The sequence below is a fragment of the Phascolarctos cinereus genome, unplaced genomic scaffold, assembly GCF_003287225.1.
Source record: "Phascolarctos cinereus isolate Bilbo 61053 unplaced genomic scaffold, phaCin_HiC Scaffold_1;HRSCAF=81, whole genome shotgun sequence".
NCBI lineage: Eukaryota > Metazoa > Chordata > Mammalia > Diprotodontia > Phascolarctidae > Phascolarctos > Phascolarctos cinereus.
In genome coordinates this window covers 281,047,212-281,072,828 of record NW_027555514.1, presented here as the reverse complement: position 1 = coordinate 281,072,828, position 25,617 = coordinate 281,047,212, and the positions used below count along the sequence as shown (strand labels likewise).

The window sequence follows — 25,617 nt, the reverse complement described above, 5'->3', positions numbered from 1 at the left end:
ACTGAAGTGTCTTGAGCTGAGGTGGGGATGTGTGGAAGAGAGTCATGATAAGAACTTGACTTTAAGGTCACGTATAGGATTGAATTCTTGTAGCGCACACACTGCCTCTATCCTCAGACACTTTACCATCTAGCAGAGAGAAAAGGGGATCCTCTCAGTCCTGACAGCAAGGAATAAGACTTCAAAACAACTATATAGTGAAATGGATAGAGTACTGGGTCTGGAGTCAAGAAGACCTGAGTCGAAATCCAGCCTCAGCCACTTGCTAGCTGGGCAAGTCACTTAACTTTTTTTTTTGGCCCTTTGGAAGATGGGGATAAGTATAGCAACTGCCTCACAGGGTGTTGTTCTGAGGTTCAACTGAGGTGATACTTGTAAAGTACTTAGCACTGTGCTGGAACATCATAGGTGCTTCAATGCTCATTCCCTTCCTCCTAGCCCAAAGGGAGGGGAGATCAGCAAAGTTAGGGGGCGGTCTGGTCAGGAGAGCTCTGTATTGTCTTGGAGCATGACAGTCCTGGAGAATCTCAGGAGAAGCAGAGTGGGTACTGGGAGCATTGGTTAGGGGAGGTGGCAGAGCTTTGTGGGATTCGACCTCAAGGTGGGGGGAGCTAGGGTCTAAGATGGCAGTCTAGTGGAGTCCCTTCAGAGAACTGGTCTGCAGGGAGAGAATGTGAAGGTGTCAAACTCCACTGAAGCACCTCGCCTTTCCCCTCAATATCCTGCGGACCCAAGGTTTTTCCCATGGGATATTTATCCTAATATTTTGTTCTCTCCTTGTCTTCTTGCCCCCTAAGGGTTTCTCACTCCTTTGGGGTAGGGAACTATGCCCTATCTGGGTGTGGTGGACACGGCACTCATTGGACCAGAAGTTAGAAGATCTGGGATCTCGTTCTGGCTCTGAAGTTACTGTTCTGTGTGATCTTAAGCGAATCTCCTACTCTCTCTGGGCCTCAGTCACCAAGTAGATAAGGTGATGTTTGGGATTAGGTGATTTCTAAGATGCCTCCCAGCTCCAACATTTCATGTTCTAAGGTCCCCTCTAGCTTTGACATTTCATGTTCTTAGGTTCTCTTGCCATTCTGACCTTCTCTGTTTTCAAGTTCCCTTCCAGCATTGATGATGGCCCATGTTCCAACATTTTGCATTCTAAGGTCCCTTCCTGGGCCGGCATTCTGTGAACCTAGGCTTTTGTTGCAGGGCTGGGTATGCTGTGGGTTTGAGGAAGACATTAAATTTAACAGAGTTGAATTGAGAGCCCTCAGCAGCTCAGGAAGCCTGGAGAGCTCCCTGCTGTTTCTGATTTCCCTTCCTTCCTCCTCCCTCCTCCTTCTGCTTTCCCCTCCCCCTTCTGCTTCCCCTTCCCCCCTGCCCAAGGGCAGCAGCTGCCAGGGCTCCCTGGAAGGCCAAGGAACCCCGCCCCAGTACATAAAAGGAGTGGGCGGGGCTCAGGCTGGCCCTGGCAGCCTCGGCTGCCTACAGGCCCATGGGCTGCAGATCGAGCAGGTGGAGGACAGGAGCTGCTGGGTGGGTGTCGGAGCGTGGACCCTAGTGCTCTACCCTTCTCTCCTCTCTCTCCTGTCCTCTCCTCTCCTCTCCTCTCCTCTCCTCTCCTCTCCTCTCCTCTCCTCTCCTCTCCTCCCCTCCTCTCCTCTCCTCCCCTCCCCTCTCCTCTCCTCTCCTCCCCTCTCCTCTCCTCTCCTCTCCTCTCCTCCCCTCTCCTCTCCTCCCCTCCCCTCTCCTCTCCTCTCCTCCCCTCCCTCTCCTCTCCTCTCCTCTCCTCCCCTCTCCTCTCCTCTCCTCTCCCTCTCCTCCCTCCCTCTCCTCTCTCCCTCTCCTCCCCTCCCTCTCCTCTCCTCCCCCTCCTCTCCTCTCCCTCCCCTCCTCTCCCTCCCTCCTCTCCTCTCCTCTCCCTCTCCTCCCCTCCCCTCTCCTCCCCTCCCCTCCTCTCTCTCCTCCCCTCCCTCTCCCTCCCCTCCCTCTCCTTCCTCTCCTCCCCTCCCCTCCTCTCCTCTCCCTCTCCTCTCCTCTCCCCTCCCTCCTCTCCCCTCCCCTCTCCTCCTCTCCCTCCCTCTCCTCCCCTCCCCTCTCCTCCCCTCCCCTCCTCTCCTCTCCTCCCTCCCCTCCCCTCCCCTCCCTCCCTCCCCTCCCCTCCCCTCCCCTCTCCCTCCCCTCCCTCCCCCTCCCCCCTCCCCTCCCCTCCCCTCTCCTCCCTCTCCTCTCTCTCCTCCCCTCTCCTCTCCTCTCCTCCCTCTCCTCTCCTCTCTCTCCTCTCCTCTCCTCTCCTCTCCTCTCCTCTCCTCTCCTCTCCTCTCCTCTCCTCTCCCCTCCTCTTCTCCTCTCCCCTCCTCTTCTCCTCTTCTCTCTGCTTTGGGCTTGACACACATCAGGACTCTCTGGGCTTGGGGTTTTCAGGATTCCCCTATCTGTTTCTCCTTGTCTTTCCCCCTCTCACACCCAAGCTTTTTCTTCCCTGTTGTCTTGGCCCTCATGTCTGCTGGACTTGGGAGTCCAATTGGTTATTCATCCCTGTTCCTTTGGGAAGAGAGGGTTGATTTGGGGCTTTGGGGTAGACAGAGACGGAGGGGCTCCCCCATCTGTCCACCTAGAATCCGATGCGGCCTCGTCTCCTGCACGGACTCTCTGGGGTCTCTGTCACACTCTTCTGCTTGGCACTCCTTTCGGTGAGACACAAGACTCCAGGACTCAGAGGGACAGGCCCGGGGGAGAATAGCACCAAGCCAGGGGCCCTGGCACTCACTGACATCTACATTGCTGTCAAGACGACCCAGAGCTTCCATAGGTCCCGACTGCAGTTGCTGCTGGACACTTGGATCTCAAGGGCAAGGAAGCAGGTGACTTGGGGCTGGAGAGGCTTGGGCTGATCTGCCAGGGGCCTCAGGCTCCCTCCTGAGCTGGGTCTCTGTGCCTGAAGGGCAGCCTGATGGGCTGACATGGGCAGGGGCTACAGAGAGACAGAAGCCATGTACTGGGAAAATTAGAGCCATCCCAAGGTGAAATGGGCTGCCCTTCAAGAGAGTGGCTTCCCTCTCCCTGGAGGCCTTCGAGGAGAGGCTGGAGAAGCACTTGTTGGGGATGGATGATGCTTAAAGAGGTGGCCTGGAGCAGCCTTGACTTGGGCATAAGAGGAGCTAGCTTCAAATCCCACTTCTGATTGCCTGTGTGACCTTGGACATGTCACCTCCCCAAGAATTGACTTTCCTCATCCAGAGTTGGACTAGGATGCCTCGATGTTCCTTTGAGCTTGGGATCTGTGGTCTTATGAGATTCTGTGACTTTCTGGGCAAAGCTGTCTCTGCCAGGGACCATCCCAGGCAAAGGTTCTCCTCCCACAGTACCTAGCACTGAGTGACTAAGAGGTTGAGGGGAAAGAGGAGTGAGATGTTGCCCCTGATGGGGTTCCTATTTATCACAGGGTCATAGAGTGAGGAGGAGCAGAATCCCGGAATCTCTGAGCTGGACCAGGCCTGGGAGTGGGCCTCCTGTCCAGCCTCCATATCATCCCTGATGAATGTTCCTTCAGCCTCTGTTTGAACACCTTGACCAATGGAGGGGTATCCACAGTCCTCCTGAGATGACTGTCGCACTCCTGGATGGCTCTAATTGTCTTGGACAGACCCATGACAGGAATCTACTTCTCTGGAACCCAACTGATCTTTGTCTTTTATAGGTCAATGACTCAGTGTCAGTAGAGAGGCTGCTATCAATAAATCCACATTCAGATATGATGGCTCAGCAAACTAGGGTAATCTGGAGTGGCATTAGTTGAGGAAAAGCTTCCAGAAATAAGGAAATGCTGCTTCTGCCCTGAGGTCATAGGATCACAGGTCTAGAGCTGGAAGGGACCTCAGAGACTAGCTAGTCCAATATTCTCATTTTTGCAGATGGGGAAACTGAGGCACAGTGATTTGCTCAAGGTCACACAAACAGCTCAGAAGAGGGCAACCAGAATGATGAAGGGTATTGAGTTAATCTCTTCTGAGGATTGGGATGTTCAGCCTGGAGGCACATTGGACTGGGGAAAGATCACCGGCTCTGACTTCAGAGATCCTGGGTTCAAATCTGGCCTCTGATACTTACTACCTGTATGGCTTTGGGCAAGTCACATCACCTCTGGGCCTCAGCTGCCTCCCCAGTTACATGAAGTAGTTTGATGAGAGGGTATCGAAGGTTCCTTTCAGTCTCAATCTCTGATCCTATGAAGTCACTTCCCCTCTCCGGATTTCAGCTTCATCATGTGCTAATATGTATATAACATATATGTGTATATAACCTATATATGTTACAGATGAGGAAGCTAAGGCTGAAATAGTTTGTGACATGATAATAATTATAGCTAGCCTTTGTGTAACACTTTAAGGATTGCAAAGTGTTTATCTTATTTGATTCTCACAACAACCCTGGGAGGTAGGTGCTATTTTTATCCCTATTTTATAGCTGAGGAAACTGAGGCAAATGGAGGTCACGTGACTTGCCCAGGGATCGTGTGAGTGTCTGGGGCCAGATTCGAACTCAGGATTTCTTGATTGCAAGCTGAGGAGTTTGGGCTGCCTGGCCTCTAAGATTCCATCTTCTTTTTCTTTGAGTCTCTCCCCATCTCTGGCATGAGGGCAGCTTTGTGGACCACTAGGGAGCAGGAGGGTGGCTTCTGACTTCTCATGGGCTTGGAGCTATTTCTTTCTAGGGGTCTGCCCCCATTGGAGACTCTTCTCCCCCTCCCTGCAGGCTCAGCCCTACTCCTCCTTGTTCCTCTGTCCTACCAGACCTGTCTTTACTCTGTTCTTTTTTCTCCTCCTGTTTGGTTCTTGGCGCTGCACTTTCTCTCTGGGTTAGGCTTCTCTTTCTGTGTCACTTTTCTTCTCTCTGTTTCTGTTTTTTGTCTCTCTCCCTTTTTTCCGCTTCTCCTCTCTCTCTCTCTCTCTCTCTCTCTCTCTCTCTCTCTCTCTCTCTCTCTCTCTCTCTCTCTCTGTCTCTCTCTCTCTGTCTCTCTCTCTCTCTCTCTCTCTCTCTCTCCTCCCCTCTCTCCCTCTTTTTTCTTTTCTTTCCCTTCCTCTCTCTCTCTCTCACCTCTCTCTCCCCCCTTCTCTCTCTCTTTCCCTCCTTCTCCCTCTCTCCATTCCTCTATCTCTCTCTCCTCCCTCTTTTTTCTTTTCTTTCCCTTCCTCTCTCTCTCTCTCACCTCTCTCTCCCCCTCTCTCTCCCTCTTCTCTCTCTTTCCCTCCCTCCCTCCCTCCCTCCTCTCTCTCTCTCTTCTCTCTCTCTCTCTCTCTCTCTCTCTCTCTCTCTCTCGCTCTTTATTGACTTATGTCTTGTTCTAGGACCATCCCTGTCTTCCCCTATTTCTCTGGTCCCATAGCATAATAATCTTGTGAATAATTCAGCAATGCTTTCCAACACTAGTAATAGCCAATCCTTCCTTGGACACTTTGTAGATCAAGAGGGAGCTGAATGGAGGGGAAAGAAGACAGGGACTGGAGTCAGGAGAATGGGCTCAAACCCTACTTCTGAAACTTCCTGGCTGTGTGAATGTGGGCAAGACACACTGCTTCAGTTTTCCCTCCTTGCCGATGGCTCTAGACAAGCCTGCTGGTGTTATCTCTGGTTCTCACAGTGCTCTGCTACATGTAATCTCATCAGATCTGTTTCGGTGGCTGCCTCCCTCTCTGTCTACTGTTCTCTGCTGGTCTTTGTTTCCATCTGCACCTCTGTTCATCCCAGAGAGTCCTAACTGCCTTCCTGGCCCTGTGTGGCTCTGTCTCCATCTCTCTCTGGCCTATTCTGTCTGTCTTCCTGACCCTATATTTATTTAACTTTCCTGCTGGTGTCTGCTCTCAGGGGCTGGGGCTCGAATCACAACACTTTTGCTTGGTAAGGTCCAGCTTATTTCCTGTTCTTAGGGCCTAGCTCTTCCGCAGGCCCAGAATGGGCCAGGCTCCCCCCACCCCCAACCCTGACCTTCCACCCCTGCATTTCCCCCTTGCCTACCCACTGGGCCCAAGGCCTCAGACAACTTCCTGTAGGGACAAGGTTGGGGGCTGGGATCTAGGCAGGGGAGATGCTAAGGCTGGCTCAGAGCTGGAGGGGAGCAGGAAGGATCCAGGGGTTCTTCCCAATCCTCTGACCATCCTGCTTCCCTGGGACCCCAACTCCCCATCTCCCTCTTCCCCCCTCTCTGTAAGTGCTGGAGTAGGGGTAGGGAAAGCTCTGGAGGAGAATGGACCTTGTAGGGAGGAGCCCCTTCCCCCATTCCTTCTCCCTGCCCCTCCCGGTATTTCCTGATGGTGGCCCAGGGTGGATCGGAGGGAGGCATGCTGTCACCTCCGGTGTGTTTCCTGTGGGGGCTGTTTCCACAGGGAGGCTGTAGGGTAGACACTCTGTCTTACTGAAAGGGGTGGGATCAGGAGGTGTCTGGCTTGTGAGAGTGGGAGGCATGTGTGTATGTGTGTGTGTGTGTGTGTGTGTGTGTGTGTGTGTTTGTATGTGTGTGTGTGTGATGGCAAAGGGACAATGAAGAAACTACTAGATTGGGGTCCAGAGGAGCTGGCCTCAAGTTTGCCTCTGATACAACCTTGGTGACCCGAGTCACCTGATATTCCTGGGCCTCAGTTTCTTCCTCTATAAAAAGGGGGCTGGACTAGATGACCCCTTGAGATCCCTCCTTGATCTAAAGCCTTTGACTCCAAGTATGCGTATCCATGGATGAGGGGGCAGTGGAAGAGGCTTATAAGGAAGGATCTGGAAAGATAATGGGATTATAACAGGATCAGAAAGTCCAAGCTAGAGGAGGCTCATCTAATCCTCCTTGGTCATTTTACAGATGAGGAAACTGAGGCCCAAGGATATCAAGGGGTAAGCACATGACAAATACTTTCTAATTCCTTCATTAATTCATCAATCCTGTGGTCTCCTGGGTCAGGAGAAGTGGTCCCCGGGGCATCCTGCACCCCAGAACCTTCTGAATCTGGCCTGTGTGAGCATCTGGCCCTTTCCAGCCCTGGCACCATTCCCTCGGCCGGGTTGGGAGGAGGAGGAGGGGGAGAGGGGCGGACGCTGTGGTTAACTCCTCTAAGCTGATCCTCCCCCGTCCCTAGTTTTGTGTGTTAAGTGGGCAGAGTGGCAGGTGGGGCCATTGTGTGGCAGTGTGGGGCGGGGGGCCTCTCCATTGTGGCTGGGGGACGGGGGGGGGCGGCTCCCATCCCTGGTTATTTGCCCTGCTGATCCCGTCCCCCTCTCTCTCCTGTGTGGTGGTGGATGGAGTTGGGCAGGGACAGCCCCAGTGGGCGGGGAGCCCCACGACCCCTTTCTTTGGAACAGATGTGCCTCTTTTCAATCTATTGAACCCCGGGTGGCAGCTTTCCACTGTCTGTTCCGGCAGCCGTTGGCCATTTTTACAGTCTCGTCTGGCCCAGCCCCTCCTCACCCGGGGACGAGGAGAACTTATAAAGATCACAGAAGTGAGGGGCTTGAAGGGACCCTAGAGGGCATTGAGCCCAATCATAATCTGTTTTCAGTTAAAGTCGGCAGAATGCTTTCCTCACAGCAACCCTTTTGGAGCAGGTGCAGTGGCCACTAAGTAGATAAGGAAATTGAGACTCATTAAGGGCCAGGGGCAGTATGAGAACTCAGGTCCCCTGCCTCCAGCTCCTGGGTTCTCTCCCAGGCACTACCGGTTACAGATTTAGAGCAGGAACCTTTCTAATTTTACAAATGGGGAAACTGAGGCCCAGAGAGATAAGTGCATTGCCCCTGGGTTCTCCTACTCCATATCCAACTCTCTTTCTATCTGTTTGTAGATTTAAAGTGGGAAGGTGCCTTGGGGGTCACGTAATCCAAGGCCCATGTTATACAAATCTTTCTATCCAGAAAGAGAGAAGGGTTTGCTGCCCATGATTGCCCCAACAATAAGCGTCAGAAGTAGCACTGGAACCCAGGTCCAACGGCTGTCCTCCAAAGCCTCCCTTCCTGATTCAGTCCGCTTAGGGGTGAAAGCTGGCAGGGCTACCCCTGTGCCCACGTCTGAGCATTAGGCAGGTTCCAGGGTTTAGGATGATGGGAGTTAGATCTGGAAGGGAAAAAAAGCTAATCCCGTTTCCACACGATAGACCTTCAAATGCTTGAACATGACTATCTACCCCTCCACGGAATGAGATAACGTATGTAAAGTGCTTTGCAAGCTTTAAAGTCTTTCATAATGGGAGCTATTATGGTTAAGTCTATGATTCTATGATCCTGCGCCCTGGGGGAAAATGAGGCACAGTGTTGATGAGTTGCTGTTCCAGGGGTTACAGAGACCCTCAAGAAAGGATAGAGCAAAGGACTGAGGCATGGGCAATGCGTTTCTTTGTGTGGTAGTGGGGAGGCAGCTGAGGAAGAGCGAGGGGTGTGTGTGTGTGTGTGTGTGTGTGTGTGTGTGTGTGTGTGTGTGGTGTGTTCGTGTGTGCATGAAACTGGAGCCAAATCCATTTCCCAGGGGGCCAGACTTACACAGAATGAATTAACCAGGAAATCAGCAGGGAGGATGAGAAACTGGGTGGGGGGGGGGATCAAATGCAAAGCTGTGGAAGAGAGGAAAAGGAGAGGAGAAGACCCTGCTGGAAAGCTGCCTGCTGAGACCACCTCCCCCCCCCCCCCATGGACCAGCTGGGTGGCCCTGAAAGATGTAGGGAGCTGGGCTTAGGTGGCTCTTCCCGTGTGTCAGGGGATGTGTGCGACACTGAGAAAGCTGTTACTGTAAAGCGTGTGTCTGTGTGGGAGACTGGACACAAAGTGTGTGTGTGTGTGTGTGTGTGTGTGTGTGTGTGTGAGAGAGAGAGAGAGAGAGAGAGAGAGAGAGAGAGAGAGACAGACAGACAGACAGACAGACAGACAGACAGACAGAAAGAGAGGAGAGAGAGAAAGGAGGAAAAGAGAGTAGGGAGATGGGGAAAGGAGGGAAGGAGAAAGAGAGGGAGGGAGGGAGAGACAGAGAGACAGAGAGACAGAGACAGGAGAGAGACGGGGGTGGAGGGAGGGACTTTTGAGGCTGCATCTCTCTGTAAGGGCAGCAGGACGCTGTAGCTGATAGAGAGCTAAGAAGACCTGGGTTCAAGTCCTGTTCTGACTATATGAAATATGGGTGATGTGTAATAGCCATTTGTGATAACACTTAGCACTTATATGATGCTCCAAGGTTTTCAAAGCACTTTGTAAATGACATCTCATTTGATCCTCACAACAAGCCTGGGAGCTAGGTGTTATTATTATCCCCGTGTTACTGAGGCAGACAGGATTAAGTGACTTGCCCAGGATCACATGGCTAGTGAGTGCTATCAGTTGCTGATAAGATGCTAGCTCTTGTTGGCAGATGGAGTTCACCTGGGCATTCTCTACGTCAAGGAAATCATGGTCCACTTCCTATTTTTCTGTCAAGTATGAGTGTATTAATATAAATAACAGCTATTTGAAGCAACTAGGTGGTATGGGGGTAGGATGGATCTGAGTTCAAATCCAGTCTTGGATGATGTGAGACCCTGGGCAAATCACTTACCTGTTTTCTGCCTCAGTTTCCTCAGTTAAAAATGGGGATCATACAATTCCAAAGGAGTTATGATGAAAAATATTCTCTTCCTCCAGAGAAAGAACTGATGGAGTCTGAATGCAGATTGAAGCTATTTTCACTTTATTTTTTTTTCTTTTGGTCTGTTTCTTCTTTCACAACATGATTAATATGGAAATATGTTTTATATGATTACACATATATAACCTCTATCAAATTGCTTACTGTCTTAGGGAGGGGGGAGGTGAGGGAAGGAGGGAGAAAATTTGATACTCAAAATTTAAAAAAAGTTAAAATTTGCCTTTATATGTAATTGGAAAAATTAAATACTACTAAAAAAAATAAAAGAAAATGAGGATCATAGCAGCCTCTACCTCCCAGAGCTCTCAAGAGGGTCACAGGACACAGTATCTGTAAAGCCCTTAGCGCACTGCCTGGCACGCAGCAGATGCTATATAAATGCTCACCCCCTTTCCTTCTTTTGTCTTGGTGTAACAGGACACAGATGTATTTAGCTAGAGAGGCCACAATGTGTCTCTGATGCTCACCCTAATGCTGGCCCTCACCTAGGGAAGGGTGTATGACCAGCTCCCAGTAACCTCTTGCTTCTCTCTGGTTTTCCCCTGTAGACTTACATCTTCACCGATGGAGAGGACGAGGCCCTCCAGGAGAGACTAGGTAACATGTCTCCTTCCTTTCCCAGGACTGGGGCACCCACCCACCACAGGACTGAGAGCTACACTTGGACTATAGAGTTTATCGGACCCAGTGATGAGGGGGACCTACCAGGCTGGAATGACTTTGCCTGTGTCATGTAGGTGATAAGTAGCAGAGTCAGGATTGGAACCCAGGCCCTCTGACTTTAGATACACTGATGGCTTGTTCCTTTATGCTCTGCTGCCTCCTGGCCCTGGCGTCCCTGAGATGGCTATGTGGGAATCCTTGATGTGATCTGAGACACGGTACTTGGGGAAAAGCAGGCAGTGGGATGGGAATGTCTCCTTCCCCCACCTCAGTTTTCTCAGCTGTAAAATGGAGATCATAATAACACCTACTTCCCTGAGTTGTGGGGATCAAATGAGATATTTGTAGAGCCCTGAGCACAGTGCCTGGCCCATAGTAGGTGCTATATAAATACTTATCTGTTTCCCTTTTTCCTGTCTCTGTGTAAAAGGACATAGATTTATGTAGAAAAGAGGTCAGGATGTGTCTTTAATGGTCATACCAATGACTAAGTGAGGAGATTTCCCCCGGGGAATCTCATTTTCTCCCCAAAGTTACAGTCATTAGCTTCTGCCCTGGGACTGTTTTGAGGGGTGAACATTCCCTGAGGGAAAGAGGATGACTTTCTTTGGTACCTGAATTTCTCTTCAACACAGGATGGGGCTGACCTCTCTGAGGGACAGCTGTGAGGGGGAGGGATGATGCCCTAGGGAGCAGAGGGAGAGTGGGAGAAGCAGTAAGGGTGTGTGTGTGTGTGTGTGTGAAGATGGAAAGATCAGTCAGAAAATCTGGAAGTGAGCCCTGCTGATGTGATGAGAGAATTGCACTGATGTCTCCTCCAGCTCTGACACTCCCTATTCTAAAATCCCATCCTTAAAGGACTGGCCTTGGAGTCAGGAAGCCCTAGATTCAAGTTCTGCCACAAATTGTCGAACCAGAGGCAAGGCACTTCACCTCTTGGAATCCCAGTAAATTTTAAGTTGCTGAGCTCCCTACCTGGAGTTCCCCATGCCAATGAATTCATGGATCCCAGGCCCAGACCAAGCTCCCTCCCATTCTGCCTTTCTATGAGTCAGAATATTATTCTGCCCCCTGATCAGAGGAATGAAGCCCATTCTTTTAGCTCCTGAGCCCTAAATTCTGAAGGAGGCTAGACTGTTGAAACACAGGCCTAGGAAGGGGGAGTGGAGGCCCCATTTCACTGACTCTCCTGTCTTCTCTCTAGGGCCTCACCTAGTGGTCACAAACTGCTCTGCTGAGCACAGCCACCCAGCCTTGTCCTGCAAGATGGCAGCAGAATTCGATGCCTTCCTGGCCAGCGGGCTGAGGTCAGTGGGTTTGGGTGGTGTCTGGCAGGGCCCTGCACCAAGTGAGGTGGGTGTGGTCATGGACCCAAGGTAAGGACCATGGGGATTCTTAGAAGATAGTAGTTTTAGCTGAGGCTGAATGGTTTTAGCTTCCATCAGAAGAATGGGAGCTTCTTGAGGGCAGGGACCCTATATATCCTCACTCTTGTCTCTTACCTAGCAAGAGCACATGGCTGGATGCATAGTATATAGCTTACTGATTATCAATCTACAAGCATTTATTAGATTCCTACTGTGTGCCAGGCACTGGGGCTACCAAGACAAAGAATAAAACAGACCCTGCCTTCAGGAAGCTTACATTTTATCAGGGGAGAAAACCTGTAAATAAATAGACACGCACAATGTGTGGACGGGATCCATACACAACGCATTTGAGGGGGACAGTGAAGGCACCAGCTGTTGGGAGGGGATCAAGAAAGGCTTCTCCTTGAAGGAGGAGCTAGGACTGGACCAGTTCTGACGGATGCAAGGGCTTCTGGGAAGTGGAGGTGAGCTGAGAGTGTGGGCTTTGGTGCTTGCCCTCCTCAGTCTGAAAGCCCTTCTTCATCTGCCTTTATGTCACCCCTCCCCTTATGACACAGGACACCTTTTTCTTGGTGTTATATTTCTTTGTGGACACTTAGATAATTGGATTGTAGATTTAGAGCTGGAAGGGACAGTAGAGGCCATCAGATCTAACCCCCTCTTTTTTTTAAGTTAAATTTTCTTTTTTTTCAATGAACAAAGATTTATTGTCTCTCTACCTCTCCTTTCTTGAAAAAAGAAAAAAAAAGAACCAAAACCATTGTAATAAATATTCCTAGTCAAGCGAAACCAAGTCCCCCATTGTTGTTCAGTCATTTCAGTTGTGTCTGACTCTTTGTGACTCCATTTGGGGTTCTCTTGGCAGAAATATTGGAGTGGTTTGCTATTTCTTCCTCCAGTTCATTTTACAGATGAGGAAACTGAGGCAACCAGGGTTGCATGACTTGCCCAGGATCACACATCAGTATCTGAGGCTAGATGTGAACTCAGGAAGATGAGTTTTCCTGACTCCGGGGCCCCCCTCTATCTATTGCCACCTACTTGGCCCCACATGGCCTGCGCTCCAGATGTGTATCTCATTGTGTATCTGGAGTCCACCACCTGTCTGTCAGAAGATGGGTCACAGGCTTCATTCTTGGTCCTCTGGAATCATAGCTGGTCACTGAGTTGATCAGAATTCTTAGGGCTTTTAGAGCTGTTCCTCCTGACAATAAGATTTGCAGGAACTGATGGAAAGTGAAGTGAGCAGAACCAGGAGAACAATTTATCCAAGAGCAGCAATATTATAAAGATAATCAGCTTTGAAAGACTTGGCATCTCTCATCAACACAATGACCAAGCACCATTTTAAAAGACTCATAATGAAACACGGTACCCACCTCCAGATGGAGAGCTGACAGATTCAGAGCACAGACTGAAGCATATATTCTTCTCTTTCTTTCCTTCTTTCCTCCTTCCTTCTTGCCTTTCTTCTTTCTTTCTTTCTTTCCTTCTTTCCTCCTTTCTTTCTTTCTTTCCTTCTTTCCTCCTTTCCTTCTTTCTTTTTTTCCTTCTTTCTTTCTTTCTTTCTTTCTTTCTTTCTTTCTTTCTTTCTTTCTTTCTTTCTTTCTTTCTTTCTTTCTTTCTTTCTTTCTTTCTTTCCTCCTTCCTTCCTTCCTTCCTTCCTTCCTTCCTTCCTTCCTTCCTTCCTTCCTTCCTTCCTTCCTTCCTTTCTTTCTTTCTTTCCTTCCTTCCTTCCTTCCTTCCTTCCTCTCCTTCCTTCCTTCCTTCCTTCCTCCTTCTTTCTTTCTTTCTTTCTTTTTTTCTTTCTTCTTCTTTCTTTCTTTCTTTCCTTCTTTCTTTCCTTCTTTCTTCCTTCCTTCCTTCTTCTTTCCTTCTTTCTTTCTTTCTTTCTTTCTTTTCTTTCTTTCTTTCTTTCTTTCTTCTTTCTTTCTTTCTTTCTTTCTTTCTTTCTTTCTTTCTTTCTTTCTTTCTTCCTTTCTTTCTTTCTTTCTTTCCTTTTTCCATGACTAATTCAGGAATTTATTTTGCATGACTACACATATTTTTAACAGGTTTGTTTTTCTTTCCTTCTTAATAGGTGGGGAAGAAGAAATAGGAAGGAAGATAATTTAGAAATGAAAAGAAAATAAAACTAAATTTTTAAAAATGTAGTTCCAACCCCCTCACTTTACAGATGAGGAAATTGAGACTGGTTAAATGACTTGCCCAGGGTCACACAGCTAATAGCTGCCTGAGGCAGGATTTGATCTCAGGTCTTTCTGATGTTAAGCTTTGCACTCTATCCACTGATTAGAAGCTTCTCGAGCTCTGTGGAAGCTATGTCCTTGGATTCTGAGGAGGAAGATATGAATTTTTAGCCCTGGCTTGCTGGGGAAGCAGTTAGGTAGTGCAGTGGATGGAATTCTGGGCCTGGAGTCAAGAACATCTGAGTTCAAACCCTGCCTCAGACACTTACTAACTATATGACCCTGAGGAAGTGACTTAATCACTATTTGCCTCAGTGACTTCAACTACGAAATGGGGATGATAGCAGTATCTACCTCCCAGGGTTGTTGTGAGGATCAAATGTGATGATAGCTATAAAAATCACTTAGCATGTTGCCTGATGCATAGTAGGTGCTTGGTGAATGAATACTATCTAACTGTTACTAAGACAAGTCACCTCCTCTCTGGGCCACATTTCCCTTATCTATAACCTGTTGGGGTTAGACTAGGTTGACCGGACGTTTCCTTTCTGCTCGGACATTCCAGCACTCTGTGCTTCCGGTCTAATAAGTAACATGGACCATACACTAATTAACAATCCATAGAGAGGGGGAGCTCAAGTGGACTTGAGTAGTCAGGGAGGGCTTCTCAGAGGAGGGGGCACCTAAGCTGGGTCATGAAGGATGAATAGAATTTCTTTCAAAAGGAAGACAGTGTTGGGGAGGGAAGACTCCTTCTGTTTCTAATTTCTGGCTGTTATGGATTGTTCGCAGCTCAGTGTGAATTCATTTAATTAGATGGTTTTCCTCTTGACTGTTGGCTGGGTGCCTGCACACTGAAGGAATGGAATGAATTGGGATGGAAAAGCATTTATGAGGCTCTTATTTTGTGCCAAGCCCTGTGTTAAGTGATAGGGTTACAAATAAGAAAGGGAGACAGCTCCTGTTCTCAGGGATCTTATACTTTAATTAGGAGAGATGACACTCTCAGGAAAGGGAGATTTGGGAAAGGGAATATTGCTGATTCACTTTTTATAGCTAATGGCAAGTATTTGGTCTGAGGCCAGATTTGAACTCAGGTCCTCCTGACTTGAGGGCTTGTGCTCTATCCACTGTGCCACCTAGCTGCCCCTTGTCTGACACTTTTTGGTTAGGAACTTAGAAAAGTCACTGAATTCTCTGCCTTGGTTTCCCCGAGGCTGAATGGAAGTAATGGCATTAATAGTACCTCAGGGCTGTTTCAAGGAAAGTGCTATTTTAAAAAGTGAATCAGAAGGCAGCTAGGTGGTGCAATGGATAGAGCACCAGCCCTGGATTCAGGAGGACCTGAGTTCAAATCCGGCCTCAGACACATAACACTTACTAGCTGTGTGACCCTGGGCAAGTCACTTAACCCCATTGCCTAGCCAAAAAACAAACAAAAAAAGTAATCTCAAAAAGTGTCAGACGCTGAATTCAAACCCAGATCTTCTCATCTCCCCAACACCACACACTTAGGTAGTGCAGTGGATAGAGTGGAGAGGAAGACCTGAGCTCTATTCTGCCTCAGATTCTAGCTGTCATCTTGGCCAAGACACTGTAATCTCTCAGGCTCAGTTACTCCTGATCTGTAAAATGGAGGGGGGGAGATTTGGATATGATAAAAGGGAATTTGAGGCACTGGTTAGTGCTAGGCTGTATTTTCTAGGTGGTCACAGAACAGAAGGAGAAAGGGAGGGACATGTAGGACAAACCTCTTCTGCTTTAAAAATTTGCCTGGGATCCACCCTCCCCTTCGCCTTCCTATATAGTGAGATCTTCCAGAATGTCCTCTTGCCTCCCATTCCTTCTCTTGGTCAAAAGCCTCAAGTTCAGTTCCCTCATCATATCCTAGTTAGATCTCAAGGCCAATCTAATCCTATCATATGTGTGTGTGTGTGTGTGTGTGTGTGTTGCGGGGCAATTGGGGTTAAGTGACCTGCCCAGGGTCAAGTGTCTGGTCTGAGGTCATATTTGAGTGCTCTATTCGCAGAGCCACCTAGCTGCCCCTCAATAAACATTCATTAAGCTATGTGCTACTATGTGCTAATCTACTGGGCATACAGTTACTTAAAAGAAAGTCAGTCCCTTGAAGCTGGGACTGTCTCATTGCACATAAGTGCTAAATAAAGGCTTTTTCATTCATTTGCAGAGGCCCTCCACCTTCTTTGCCTCCTCTGTGACTCTTCAGTTTATCAATGTCCTGCCTAGAACGTTGGTGCTGAGGACTGACCATCATCCTCCAGCTGTAGCCTGACAGGGGCAGAGGGAGATTGGCATCTTTCTAGTCCTTCACACAAAGCTTCACTTAATGTAGATCCATATTAAATTAGCTTGTGGTCCACTAAGCCCCTTAGCTCTTTTTCAGACAAACTTCTGCCTAGCCAGTTAGCCCTTCCCTCAGTTCTCAGTTATCATCCCCTCCATCTCATCCATCACTACCTCAGTGGCTTTTCCTGTTGGGTTGCTGTGAGGCTAGAGGGACTGGGAACTCTAGATTCTGCCCCAAGAGTCTGGCTAAGAGATTACTGCATCTGTCTCTTTCCCCCAGTTGGTTCTGCCACTTGGATGATGACAATTACCTGAACCCAGAGGCCCTGCTGATGCTCCTGTCCTCCTTCTCACCCACCTGGGATGTGTATGTTGGTAAACCAAGTCTGAACAGGCCCATCATGGCTTCAGAGCCAATGCCCAACAACCAGATGGTTAGTGCTGCCCCCTACTGCCTATGTTGGCTGGGATTTCTCAGGGGAGGGGAGAGGGAGACAAAGATGACTTTGATTGGGGACTTAGTGACCATAAGCATTGTACAGTAGAATGAACATTGTCTCTGGGATCAGAGGACCTGAGTTCGAATGTTGCTTGTGGTCCATGTTGCCTTGTGACTTTGGGCAAGTCACTTAACCCCTGTGGGCTTCGGGTTCTTATCTATAGTCTGAAGAGGTTGACCAGACAACCTCTGAGGTCCATTCTAGCTCCAGAGCGCTGATCCTTCATTTCACACGTGAGGAAAATGAGGCCCAGAGAGAGGAAGTGATTTGCCCCTCATGGAACAATGAATAGTGATAGATTTGAAGTCAGGGAACTTGGGTTCAAATCTTGCCTCAGACATTTACTAGTTTCACGACCCTGGGGAAGTCCCTTTCCAGTGCTTGGAATTAGGCAGTCCTGAGTTCAAATCTGGCCTCAGATACTTACTAGCTGTATGACCGTGGGCAAGTCACTTGACCTCTGTTTGCCCTAGTTTCCTCAGGTTTAAAATGGGGATAATAATAGCACCTACCTCGAAAGGTTGTTGTGAGGATTGAATGAAATATTTGTGAAGTGCTTAGCATAATGCCTGGCACATAGTAGGCACTATTCTTGTTTAGTTGATTAGTTATGTCCAGCTCTTTGTGACCCCATGTGGGTTGTTTTTTTTTTTTGGGTAGACATACTGGAGTGGTGTGCCATTTCTTTCTCCAACTCATTTGACAGATGAGGAAATTGAGGCAAATAGGGTGAAGTGACTCACTCAGAGGCACACAGGAAGTGTCTGAGGCCAGATTTGAACTTCAAGCCCTCTTGATTCCAGGGCCAACACTCTACCCACTTTGACACCTGGCTGCCCAGTAGGTGCTATGTAAATGCTTATTCCTTTCCCTTGCCTTAACTAAGCCTTCCCTCTCTAAGCCTCAGTTTCCTCACCTGTAAAAGGACTACATCATATAGTTATTTGTGAGGACTAAATGAGGGAATGTGTATGTGTGTGTAAAAGGCTTTGTAAACATCAAAGTGTGATAAGCATGCAAGCTACTCCTATTATTATTATCTCATTCTCATTTTTTGTGTGTGTGTGAAGAAGTTCAAATATAAATTTGTCCTGGGAAAAGCTGATACTCTGCTTTGTTTAATGTTTAATGCAGCCTAATAGATAAAGGGATTGAGAAGCCAGGAAGACGTAGGCTCCAGTTTCACCTCTGATTCATGGTGGTTATGTAACCCTGGGCACATCACTTAACCACTGAGTGCTCTAAGACTTAGGTGGCAGAGAAGGTGCCAAGCTGCATCGGTAGAGGGATTTTCCTCACCTGGGAGTTCCCTATATCAGTGACATCACAGGTCCTATTGAACATTTTCTGGATGCTCCCAGATGCTTAAGATTTCCTCAAACTAGGTCTCTATGTTTTGAAAGCTTTTCATTCCGGGTAGGCTGGAGATTATGAGTCTTTGGTATGTGACATCCATTGAAATCATTGTACTTAAAGTTTTATGGATCCACATTATATCCGGGCAACTGGGGCCAACAGTCCTGTCTGTCATGATGTTCTGGGTTTGGTGCAGTTTATGACTTGAATTCTCAAGGAGAGTTAAGGGGAGAGAATGTATTTGCTATTATTATTACCCAAGGTCTTACAGCAAGTTAGAGCCAAGATGGCAAGCCTAAAAGACCAAAAAAAAAAAAAAAGGAATGAAAAGGAGAAGAGTTTGACAAATGCAGTGTCAGGAAACCAAAAGAGGAGATCGAGAGTATCAGGTGCCTTGGGCAAGTCATGTGAGGTCAAAGCAGATGGAAAGGGTCATTAGATTCGTCAGTAGGGTAATCACAACTAATTTTGGAGACAGCAGTTGCAGTTGATTGGTGGGGATGGAAGCCAGACTTTGAAGGTTTGAGGAATGAGTGGGTAGTGAGGAAGTCAATGGAAGCAGCTCGTGTTGACGGCTCTTTCTAGGATTTTGGCAAGGAAGGGGAGGAGAGAATGAAGAAATGACAAAACATTTATTAAGCAGATGGTCAAGGTCAAGGAAGCTTAATTTTTTCCCTTTTTTTAGTTTGGGGAAACCCTGAATATATTTATAGGCTTTGGGGAAAGGAGCCAAGAAGAAGAGATTAAAGATGCCTGAGGAGGGGATGATTGATGGAGCAAGGACAAGGAGGACAATTGGAGCAGATGATTAGAGAGTCAGAGCTGGGAGGGACTTTAGAGGTCTTCTAGGCTGACTCCCATTTTACAGAATGGGAAACTGAGGCCCAGAGATGTTAAGTAACCTACCTCAAACCACATAGGTAGTGTCAGAACCATGATTTGAGATGGTGGGATGGAGGGTACAAGTGGAATCATTAGCCCTGGCAAAAGGGATGGCCACTTTATCTTCTTAAAACTTGTGGGAAGGAAGAAAGGATGAATGAGAATACTGAGAGTTTTAGAGACATTGAAGGGAGAGCTAAATTAATTTTCCATCAGATGGCCACAATTTTCTCAGTTAAAAAGGCAGATGAGGTCATCTGTTAAGAGGGAATAGGGCCAGTGTATAGTAAGGGCTTGTTAGGAGTGGGGATAAAAGATTGGGAAGAATTATTGTGGGAGGTGTGATAGATAATCACCAAGAAATGTCTAAAAGGAGGGCTATATAGCAATGGTGGCCCAGTTGAGATGCCAGTACATGACTTGATGGGGTTCCTCCTCATTTGGCTGATCTGGAGTAGGAAGAAAGGGTTGCAGACAGTGGAAGTTGCCAACTGGAGTTGCCTGGGTGGTGAAACATAGGAAGCTCAAAGGGTTGAGGGATTCTAGGGTGAAGGGGAGGGCATCTACACACAGTGGTGGGATAGGGAAGCTGGAGGTGTCAGGAGAGGCTTCACAGAGGAGAAGGGACTTCATAGAAACTAAGTTCTCAGGGCTGGAAATGACCTTCATAGGCTTGTGTCTGAGCTGGAAGGAATCTGTGAGATCATTTAGTCCAATCTTGTCATGCACACTTGAAGAGACTGAGGCCCAGAGAGAGGCAGTGATTTGCCCAAGGTCACACGGCTAGAATCAGTGAGATTTGAACCCAAGGCATTTGATACCAGATCCAATGTTCTTTTCACTGTACCATCCTCTGTTTTGGGGGAGACTGGGAGATGAGGCCATTGGGGTAATTCTCATGTTGAGCCTCCCTCCTGCTCTGGTTGAGGGAATTTGAAGGATCCGGCCATGTCCTGGGGCCCAGAGTTTCCCCAGCCAATCCCAGTCTTTGCTCTTCTCTCCCTCAGAGGCCAGTGCGATTCTGGTTTGCTACAGGTGGAGCTGGCTTCTGTATCAACCGAAAATTGGCCAGGAAGATGGTGCCATGGGCCAGGTGAGCAGGACTCCTGGGGGATGGCTGGTGGGGTGGCCTGAGAGTGCCCAGCTAGGTGATACCTTTGGACACTAGGGCTGTGGGGAAGTTTCTTCTGCAGCAGGAGGTGTTTGAGAGGGAACTCTCATAGGACCTAGGTTCAGATTCTGCTTTTAACACATCCCAGGCTGTGTGACCCTAGGAAAGTCACTTTTTCCCCCTCATCTATAAAATGAAGTCATTGGGTTAGATGACTTCTAAATTACCTTCCAGCTCTAGATCTTTGAGCTTACCTGCGTGACCTTATGTTTTTTCTCTTTGGGCCTCAGTTTACTCATCTCAAAATGGAGTAGGAAACGAGCTCTTTCAATTTTTTTTTTTTGTAACTCCAGTGCTTAGCATATGACCTGATACATAGTAAGCAGTTGATCAATGCTGGTTGCCTTGCCTGTGATTATAAGACTCCCTACCAGTGAATGTTGGAGATTGTCAGATTGGATCATGGAAGGAAAGGTAGGATAGTACAATAGAGAGTCCTGGACTTGGGATCAGGAAACTCCATACCTCCTAACTGAGTGACCTTGGACAAGTCATGACCTTCCTGGGTCTCAGTCTATTGATATTGTGAAGATTAAATGAGATAAGGTATGTCTGATGGGAAGCAGTAGAGGTGACCAGAGAAGGCTTCAAGAAGGAGGTGAGCTTTGAAGAATGGTCATTAGCCAAGGCTAGCAAAGCCTGCTTTGGATCTTGTCCCAAATGGCTCAGCAAGAGGGTTCTTCTTCTCCCAGTGGCCCCAATTTCCTGAGCACCTCCACTAAGATCCGTCTACCTGATGACTGCACTGTGGGCTACATTGTTGAGTGCAAGCTGGGGCGCCGCCTGCTCCCCAGCCCTCTGTTCCACTCCCACCTAGAGGACCTGCGGATCCTTGGGGCTGCTCAGCTCCCAAATCAAGTGAGTTGGGAGAGAGGGGAGAAACGAGAAGGCGCTGGCAGTTGGTGGGAATGACAGGTGGGCCAAGGGCTATCCCTGGGGTGGGGGCATCAAATTTACCTTTTTCTCTGTCCCATTGGGCTGTCCCTTCTCCTAACTCACTGTATAACCTTGAGTAAATCACTTCTGTCTCAGCCTGTTTCTAATTCTATAAGAAGAGAGTTTTGGAATAGAAGGGCTCTAAGGCTCCTCCCAGCTTTAATGTTCTGTGTTCTGAGATCTTAGAATCTTAGAAGTAGAGCTGGAAGGGACCCCAGAGGCCATCTAGTTCAATCACTTATTTCACAAAAGAAGAAACTGAGGCACTGAGTCATAAAGGCGGTAAGTGGAAGAGTTGAGATTTGACCCTAGGTCCTCTTTCTAATGAATTAGTCTTTCCCAGCTCTGATATTCCATGTTCTAAGATGGTCCCTCATTTGTGTGGGTGTTTCATCCTTTATCCTGAGTGTTTTTTGCCCACATCTTTCCATAATCCCCCAAAGAGGAGCCATTCAATATCCAGGGAATCTGTTTGTGATGCTTTTAATACTCCAGAATATAAGCATATTGAGGGTAGTGATAGTTTCATTCTTTGTGTATCCAAAGCTCCTGGTACACAGTAGGCACTTAATAAATTTTCATGGATTTCTTGATTGATATGTACATGTTGCCTCCCCCAAGAGAATATAAGCTCCTTGAGGGCAGGGATTGTATTATATTCATCTTTTTATTCCTTCTCCTTGGCACATAGTGGGTTCTTAATATGTGTCCGTTGGCTGATGGATTAAAGCTGTCCATCTTTTACTTCTCGTTTTCACCGTAAGACCAGTTCACCTCAAGCCCATCATATGTTTCTTCCACCAAGTCTTTAGAGAGTTATGGTGGGTATTATGATATGGCCCTATTCCCACTATACATCAACTTGTTATTCTTTGGGTCACTTGTCTTTGGGATTTTCTGAAGATGATGTTCATGGTTCGTGTCCCAAGATCCCATATGTATGATAAAGTACCTTATTTGTGCCATGCTTAAATCTTAAATAAATGATGGGATGAGTAAACGAAAAAACACCTACTTGGTGCTAGGCACTGTGCTAAATGCTTGGAATACAAGCAGAAAGGCAAGATCATGGCTACTCTACAGGAGCTCGCACTCTCATAGAGGAAGACAACATATATAGTAGGTTCCTGCTGCAGATGGAAAGGCCCAAGGGTCCTTAAGGTGCATCTGCAAAGCAGAGGGAAATGCATCTTCTTTAATGTCATTTTTGTGGAATAAAATTCTGACAGTTTCCAATGTTGAACCATCAGATAGCCTTGGGTCTTCAGCAGCTATTGCTATGTGATCCAAGATTTAGAATTGGAAGGGACCTTCTTGGTCATCTAGTCAAGCCCTTTCACTTTGCAGATGAGGAGACTGAGGCCTGGACGAATTAAGTGACTTGTCCAAGGTTGTACAGGTTGTAATTAGGAGAGGCAAGATTTGAACCCATATCTTTTGAGTCCAAATCCATTATTCTTTCTGCTTATCTCTGAGCCTACTCCCATGTCCCTTCCCTCTCCAAACCCTTCTCTTATCTTCTGTCTACCTAGGTCACTCTCAGTTATGGAGTCTTTGAGAAGAAACTCAATGCCATTGACCTGGAGGGCCCCTTCTCTCCACAAGAAGACCCCTCTAGGTGTGTCCTCCTCTGATGGATCCAGAGGGGAGGAGATTGTGGTTGGGGGGGAGATGAAAAGGGTAGATGTGACTAGAGAGGAGGGAACTATGTATGGGCAGGGCTGGGATCGTTTTACTTTCATTGGATTCTGGTCTGTTATCTAGCCGCCAAGGTGCTAAAGGGAAGGGATTATATTTTTAGAGAGGAGGAATGATCAGGAAAAGAGATTTAAGCCAGAAGACTTCTCCAGCTTGATCAGTAGAATTTACAATAAAGATGACCTAGAGTAAGAACCGGGACTAGGAGAATGGGAACTTTAGGATCAAAGAATTGGAAGAGACCTTCGAGGTTATCCTGGGAAGCTCTTGGAGTAGCAATGTCCTCCCCCCCCACCCATATGCCCTACACACAAGTGGCCATCCCATTTCTACTCAAACACCTCTAGTGACAGAGAGCTCAATACCTGTCAAGGTAGCCCATTTGGTCGTTGGACAGCTCTGATGACTAGAATGTTTGTTATACTGAAACCTGAATTTTCCTCTCCATTTTACACACAGTGATCTTTATTTTTCCCCTTGGGGTGATATAGAACCTTATGGAAGATGATGTGGAGGAAATTTATGTGGGTGTGTGCATTGATTTTTGGAGCCTATAAAATTATACTTCCATGTATTCCAAGGGTGGATAGGAGCACCATTCCTGCCTCTTCCGGCCCCTCAATTTCAATAGGAGATGACAGTCCCTCAGACTGACACCCATGACCTATAGGAATTTACCTCCCCACCTCCGCATCATTCCTTCACCCCGCTCCCTAAGCAGTGTGGTTCCCCTGGTGTAGCTCAACCAAAGGAATGCCTCAGGCATTCACCTAGTAGAGAGAGGGAGCAGGGTCTGGGCTTCAGGCAGTTGAACAGTGACTCAGGGAGGAAGTTGGAGGACGAGAGGGAGCCTCATTCTTTTCTTTTCTTGGTTTCTCTTGGCAGGTTCCGATCCCTCCATTGTCTCCTTTATCCTGATACCTCCTGGTGCCCACAGCAGGCTGCTCAGTGACCCCTGACACCTCCTTCTTGGGCCAAAGGCCAAAGGAGGCCTTTGGTTACTGTGTCACTTACAGAGGACCTGAGAGTCACCTCCAGCCCAACCTTTCCTTCTGCAGTGGGCTTCCCAGGAAAGAGCAAGGGTATTGCCAATGGCGGAACGTCTTGGTTTCCTGACCTCCTTCAGGACGAGGTCTGGGTTTGGATAGTGGCTATCATCTAAGGAAAAGACTGATCTCCCCCATTCATGGGACACCATCTCCCCCAGGTGACCTAGTAAAGAGTTGGGTAGCTAAGGAAGCTGGGAAGACTGAGTTGGGAGGTGGAAAGGCTCCATGCATTCCTATGAAGGATGAGTCAAACAGAGGGTTAGGGACAGAACTTTGGGGAAAAGGGGCCAGGAAGTTTCTCTACCTTCCTGAGGTGGGAGGTCCTAACTGTCTACAAAGGGCAAAGCAAAACTCCCAACTGGATCTTGGGGCAGGGTTGTCCTTCTTTGGACCTCAGTTTCCTTATCTGAAAAATGAGAGGATTACATTTGATGGTTTCTAAAGTGTCATTCCATGTTCTAAGGGCCCTTAGCTCTAACTGTTTTCAGGTCCCTCCCACTTTCTGTGTTCTGAGGGCCCTCCCATTGCTGACATTCCATGTTTTGAGGTCCCTCCTAGCTTTGACATTCTGTAATGCCTTCTCTACTGACTCAGACTCTTGTTGGGGCTCTGTCCTTCTGAGACCAGCTGCAAATACCTGTGAACTGGTCACGTCCCCCAGTAGAATAAAGTGAGATATTGGGGCTCAGTCACAAATTGGGTTCTTTTCTAAAAGTCTATGTATATATACTGGGCCCCATCTTGGGGTACTTGTACTGATCCCCCTAAGACTCTAAGTGACAGAGGAGTTGCTAATTTGTATTAGTAAAGGGAATTTCCTCATGTGGGAGCTCCTTGCACCAATGAAATCACAAATCCCCCCAAAAGTATCTTACTATAGGGAGAAAGAACAGGAGAGCCCATTGGGTAGCGTCCCTGCTACTTTAGACTTTCTATTTGCCCTAGACATCCTTCTCCAGTGATCAGTCCTAGGATTTAGAGCAAGCAAGGCACCTTAGAGATGATATGACTGAAGTCTCCTATTTTGCGGAGGAGAAAACTGAGGCTATAGAAGGAAATTAATTTGCCCAGATCACACAGGTAGAGAGCATGTCAGCTAGGCTTAGAACCCACATTTTCTGCTCCAAATCCAAAGTCCTTTTCATCTGTACTTCAAGCCCCCTCCTAGGTGTGGCATGGTGTGATGATTGTAACAAAGTATGTGGCCTGGTGGTAAGGGAAAAGGGGAGTGTCAAGAGGCAGGGACCCTTTGCTTCACCCTTTGGTCCAAAAAATGGGAATGGGTTTGAGTTGGGATGTGAAAGAAACAGGATACTGTATGGTTAAAGCTGAGCTAAGTAACCAGCAATATGGTATACTTAGGGAGGTCCCTGAGGATGAGTGATCCAGGGCCTGGCACATACTAGGCATTTGTTAAATTGAGTGATTAATTGATGGATGTCTGGCGGGGGGGGGGATGCTGGATGAGTTAAGGGGGAGATTAAAACATTCTTATTTTATTGATGGTGTGTTTTCTTTTACATTGCTGACATTTCCCAATGCACCTTCTCCTCCCCCACCGTGAAATTCTGTAGCATCCTTTCCAATCCAAAAACCGGACAGCTAAGCAAAACAAATCAATACACTGTCCTTGTCTGATGACATATGTTTCATTTTCACCTGTAGTTCCCAACTTCTGAAGCAAAACAAACCAATACTTTGATGTTGCCTCATTGCTAGCCTGTAGCTCTACTTCTCAGGGTTTTTCCCCCCATGAACAAACATTTATTTTGTCTCCCCTCCCCTGTAATTTGAAAGAAAAAAGAGGAAAAATAAAGCCCTTGTAACAAATCTGCCTAGACAAGCAAACAGATTCCCAT

The 25,617-nt window shown here is 47.7% G+C and overlaps 1 protein-coding gene across 2 annotated transcripts; it reads left to right on the top strand.

Moving 5' to 3' along the window:
* The first annotated feature begins 1,446 nt into the window (after window positions 1-1,446).
* Window positions 1,447-25,606, top strand: MFNG (MFNG O-fucosylpeptide 3-beta-N-acetylglucosaminyltransferase). 2 transcript variants are annotated; one of them, XM_078147256.1, is made up of 9 exons: window positions 1,447-1,527; window positions 2,610-2,855; window positions 10,186-10,234; window positions 11,505-11,607; window positions 16,447-16,600; window positions 19,912-19,997; window positions 20,768-20,933; window positions 22,544-22,629; window positions 23,595-25,606. In XM_078147256.1, exons 2-9 carry the CDS (start codon window positions 2,616-2,618, stop codon window positions 23,659-23,661), a joined length of 951 nt encoding a protein of 316 aa, XP_078003382.1. In that variant the 5' UTR covers window positions 1,447-1,527; window positions 2,610-2,615; the 3' UTR covers window positions 23,662-25,606. The 2 variants fall into 2 exon arrangements, with proteins under 2 accessions (XP_078003382.1, XP_078003379.1); XM_078147253.1 differs by lacking the exons at window positions 1,447-1,527; window positions 2,610-2,855 and adding an exon at window positions 2,874-3,766.
* Window positions 25,607-25,617: the final 11 nt, after the last annotated feature.

Bases quoted from the DNA above. Each gene is read 5' to 3' on its own strand.
- MFNG (XM_078147256.1), top strand. From the start codon at position 2,616: ATGCGGCCTCGTCTCCTGCACGGACTCTCTGGGGTCTCTGTCACACTC. The intron at 16,601-19,911 runs GTTAGTGCTGCC...TCTCTCCCTCAG, and splicing joins CAATGCCCAACAACCAGATG to AGGCCAGTGCGATTCTGGTT. The intron at 20,934-22,543 runs GTGAGTTGGGAG...CTGTCTACCTAG, and splicing joins CTGCTCAGCTCCCAAATCAA to GTCACTCTCAGTTATGGAGT.